Raw genomic sequence first — 4,107 nt, 5'->3', positions numbered from 1 at the left:
GGAATTTCAATTATATTTATAATTTAGCAATAAAAGAAATTAATTTACATTATATTAAATATACGTTCAATTATTTTGGTCGTTGACCACGTTTTTCATAGAAAAAAATATTTCGTGCACCCTTAACCCTGAAACATAAACCTAGATTATTACGCTGTTTATATGTAGACACTTATATATAATAAGTAGACACATATTTTCCACTATGGATAACTCTATAGATGACGGGGATTTTTATAAATTAGCGAAAGTACATTTTTATTATTTAATGAAAAATTTATTAGCAGTTTATTATATTGAATATTCCAAATTTTTCAACAGAATAAGAATGTTTTTTCTTTAAAAGAGTTATTTCATTAATTATATGTATAATACATATTTCTTTTCATATAGAATGGAAAAACTGTTTTACAAGACTCATATTCTTATAAAAAATACGAGGAATTATACAGACATACAGAAACTGATTTAAAACTCAATGAGAGATGCAGCTCCGTATCACGTAATAACAATATTATTAATGACAGTCTTTTTAATCAAATTAGAAGAAATGTTAAAGCATTAAATGACATTAAAGTGGAAAAGGAATATAGGGAGAACTGTTTGAATTACAAATATTGGATATTTGGTGAAATGTGGAAACTCTATAATGAAAAAAAATCAACACTTAACATCAGCGATATAATTACGGAATTTATGAAACTAAATGGGAAACTAAATGATTGTTTCAAAGGTGGAAGCAATAGGGGTTGTGAATTCATATTTATTTATAAGGATCTCGATGATTTAATATTATTGTTAGAAAAGAGAAATTTGTATGATTATTTTAAAAATCATCACAATATTAAAAAGAGTGCCTGTAAAAAGGAAAAAACGATTTTTTTGATAAATACCTTAAATCTATTAGTAAAACATATGAAAAGTACCAAGTTCAAGAAGAATGTTGTCATTGGGGTGCATCATTTTGTCCTGATTATTTTTTGAATTGTAATGATGTGTATAATCCAAGTAGACTGTTATCGTTATTGAAATATTATGACGAAGAAGCTTGTAAAGTAGGAACAGAAGATTCATATGAAACAGCTGAACTAAATGTTTCTCCGCCTTCTAAAGGACGAGTTGACATGTATATTAAATATTTAAAATGTGCTGAAGTTACGGAAGAAAATTTTAAAGGAACAGCAATTGTATGCCAGCAACCCGGATACCGCCCCCACTTAAGTAACTCATTAATGGATATGAAACGCAAGGGTAAAACGATACATAGTAATTCAAATCGACCAATCCACCAATTAAAAATCAATGAAAAACCAGTAAATGTCGTTTTAATCTCCAATCAAGATTACAATTATTATGTGACGAACTCTGACATGTCTACCCCTGAAGGCATTTATACCTTGTTTCCTGAAATTACAGGAAATGAACGTGATGACTATGAGAATGAAGGAAAAGAAGATTGCACAAAAAAAAATTTACCAGAATATATGAAATTATATTGTGAAAGATCCAGAGAAAATAGAGAATATCTCAATAAATTTGAATACAAAAATGAATCCACAGTTGATATAACTGATAAAATCCCTGCGTTAGATGATGAACCTTTAAGTACTTCATTTTTTACAGTTGAATTATTAAAAAAACTTCCTTTCCGTGCATCTATAATGGTTATACTATTATTATTAGTAATTATGGTTTTTTTCCTATACTATAAAGTAAAAAATAATTCCTCTTTAATATATAAACATTTTCTATCATTATTTTTTATTAATTTTTATGAGCTGTTTTATTATGAAAATTGTAATTTATTATCTTATATATATATTTTTGCTTTTTCTTTTTATACTAGTTTACCCCCTTCGGAAGTTGGTTAACTGGAAAGAGTGGCAAAAAGAAGAGAGGCACGCTAAAAGTTCCAGATTATGTCAATAATGACTTACCGATGTATGAACAGCAACCTAAAAGTATAGGAGCACCAAGTAGACGTGTACATATAGCTTATAATGCAACATGATTCCCTTTGCTGATGTAGCATGTGCAATATGCAGAGATTTAGAATAATCTTGTTAAAAATCATGCAATTGCTGCTTTAGATGTTCCTTTATTTAATAGAAACTAAATCAATTAGGATAAAAAATAATTATATATTCCAAGTAAATTATTAAATAAATAAGAGTGACGAATATCAAAGATTTAGGGTTTAGGGTTTAGGGTTGTTTGTTTAGGGTTCTTGGTTTAGTTTTATATTGTGGGTTCATGGTTTAGTTTTATATTGTGGGTTCATGGTTTAAGTTTGTGTATTGATCAGCATGTGTCGCGCTCGCTAATATATATGGGAATTTATTATTTTATATCCTTGCAGGAAGGCATAAATAGAACTACCAGAAACTAAAGTCAAAATTCGTTTAATTGTACATTTGTATGTATCTTCAAATGAATGTAAAAAAAATGTATTTATTTTTAAAGAATATAAAAATTGCGCATTTGTACGAAGATAACAAATATTTGTTATGGTTTGATAAGTAAATAAAAATTCTTTTAAATATTGGTCCAAAATGTATGTTCAGAAAAAAAAGAATACTACATCCCCAGTCAGTGTTACGTACATGTTTGTGCATGTCGAAAGACTAAGGAAAAAAAAACACTTGTATAATCAAAAAATGGGCAGTACGTGCATGCAAAATAAATTCTGCATTTAAAATGGTTTACTTAAAAACGAATTGAACTTGAGAAACACTTTACTCGCTAGAGAAAATTTCCAGGTGATGTCCGTGAAAATGTGTTGGCAATCAGTCACCTGATAAGTGCGCGTGCGTCTGCAAAATTGTAATATTCAGGGAAAAGGTTGAAAAAATGGTGAAACGGTTGGAAAAATATGGGAGGAAAAATGCGAAAAAAAGCGACAAAAACACTAAAAATTGTAACACACTGCTAATGAATTTGAAACATGCTGAAAAATTAGGGCGGACAAATTGAGGCAGTGGCCGACTGGCAAAAATCTTTCGTTGATGTTCAACAAGCGCCTGAGATATGCTGGGACATTAATACCATTTTTGAGGCCCTCGTCCGCGGTTTCCATTATGTTTCATCCCGATTTGATCAAATGAAAAGGAGAAGCGTATCCCCCACGTAATGCCACACCACTTTTTAGCAAGTTTGTACCCCTTACCATCATGTCACACGCATAAATGTCGCATGCATAAATAACAATGTGGACATGATTCGCTTTCTTCTATACGAATGCGCAATTGGACATAACCAACTGAATGCTAGTGAAAATAGTCTCCTTATGTGGGCCATAGGGAATAAGCATTGTGAAGCTGTAAAGGAAATGCTATTTTTCGACTACCTTTTATATGGAAAAGAATATACCACAATGGAAAGGAAAAAAAAAACGCACTGTATGTACATATGAGAAAAGATTTTTTGCAAATTTCCCTCGTGAAAGACGGATACCTGCTAAGTGCCCATGACGAAAAAAAAATAAACTCGATGTAATTTTTCGGGAGCGTTTTCTCTGACGATCATGATGGTAGCTTGGGCAATGGCGACAATAAGCACGGTGTCGGAGGTGCTACTTTAAACGGCCATGGAGAAATATGGGGAAAGCAAAAATAATTCAGGGGTGCCCCCACCAGTTACTCATAAACGAAAAGGCAATAGTAAAAAATGGGGAGAGCGAAAAAGAGGCCATTATACGGATAAGAGAAATTGGGCTAAACTATTTTGGGAATTCATTTGAGGATGGCAAAACATCAGGAGAAGGGGTCCATTCGCATAATGACATCACCGGGATTAGCATTTGGGAGTAGGGCCTCAAGATAAGCAAATGGATCTCCAACTTGTGCCTCCAGAATAGCAACCTCTTTAGCAACAAAGTGGTGTCAGAACTCGCTGCACGGAATGGACTAGCCAGCATTTCGCTTTTCACGCATGCGAACATTTTTCGCAGGGGAACTAATCGAGGACCGAACCAAGTAGTCATTACCGATGTCAACCCATTCACTCTAAGCAACATTTCGAATAATGTCCTATAAAACGAAGAACACTTTGACCACCTAGATTTCGCATGGAGGAGTAAAGTAAAAATATGCAACATCTATTGGACCA

General features: G+C 32.3%; 2 protein-coding genes across 2 annotated transcripts; both read left to right on the top strand.

Moving 5' to 3' along the window:
• Window positions 1-923: 923 nt before the first annotated feature.
• PCYB_002280 (CYIR protein) lies at window positions 924-1,871 on the top strand (the record flags this gene model as incomplete). Its single annotated transcript, XM_004227649.1, has 1 exon — window positions 924-1,871. A coding segment is annotated over one exon (948 nt), but the record flags the coding sequence as incomplete, so codon positions are not given.
• Window positions 1,872-3,214: 1,343 nt separating this feature from the next.
• PCYB_002270 (hypothetical protein) lies at window positions 3,215-3,495 on the top strand (the record flags this gene model as incomplete). Its single annotated transcript, XM_004227648.1, has 2 exons — window positions 3,215-3,398; window positions 3,446-3,495. 2 exons carry the CDS (start codon window positions 3,215-3,217, stop codon window positions 3,493-3,495), a joined length of 234 nt encoding a protein of 77 aa, XP_004227696.1.
• Window positions 3,496-4,107: the final 612 nt, after the last annotated feature.

Source organism: Plasmodium cynomolgi (genome assembly GCF_000321355.1).
Source record: "Plasmodium cynomolgi strain B DNA, scaffold: 0103, whole genome shotgun sequence".
In the NCBI taxonomy this organism is placed as follows: Eukaryota; Apicomplexa; class Aconoidasida; order Haemosporida; family Plasmodiidae; genus Plasmodium; species Plasmodium cynomolgi.
This window is presented reverse-complemented; position numbering and strand designations above follow the sequence as displayed.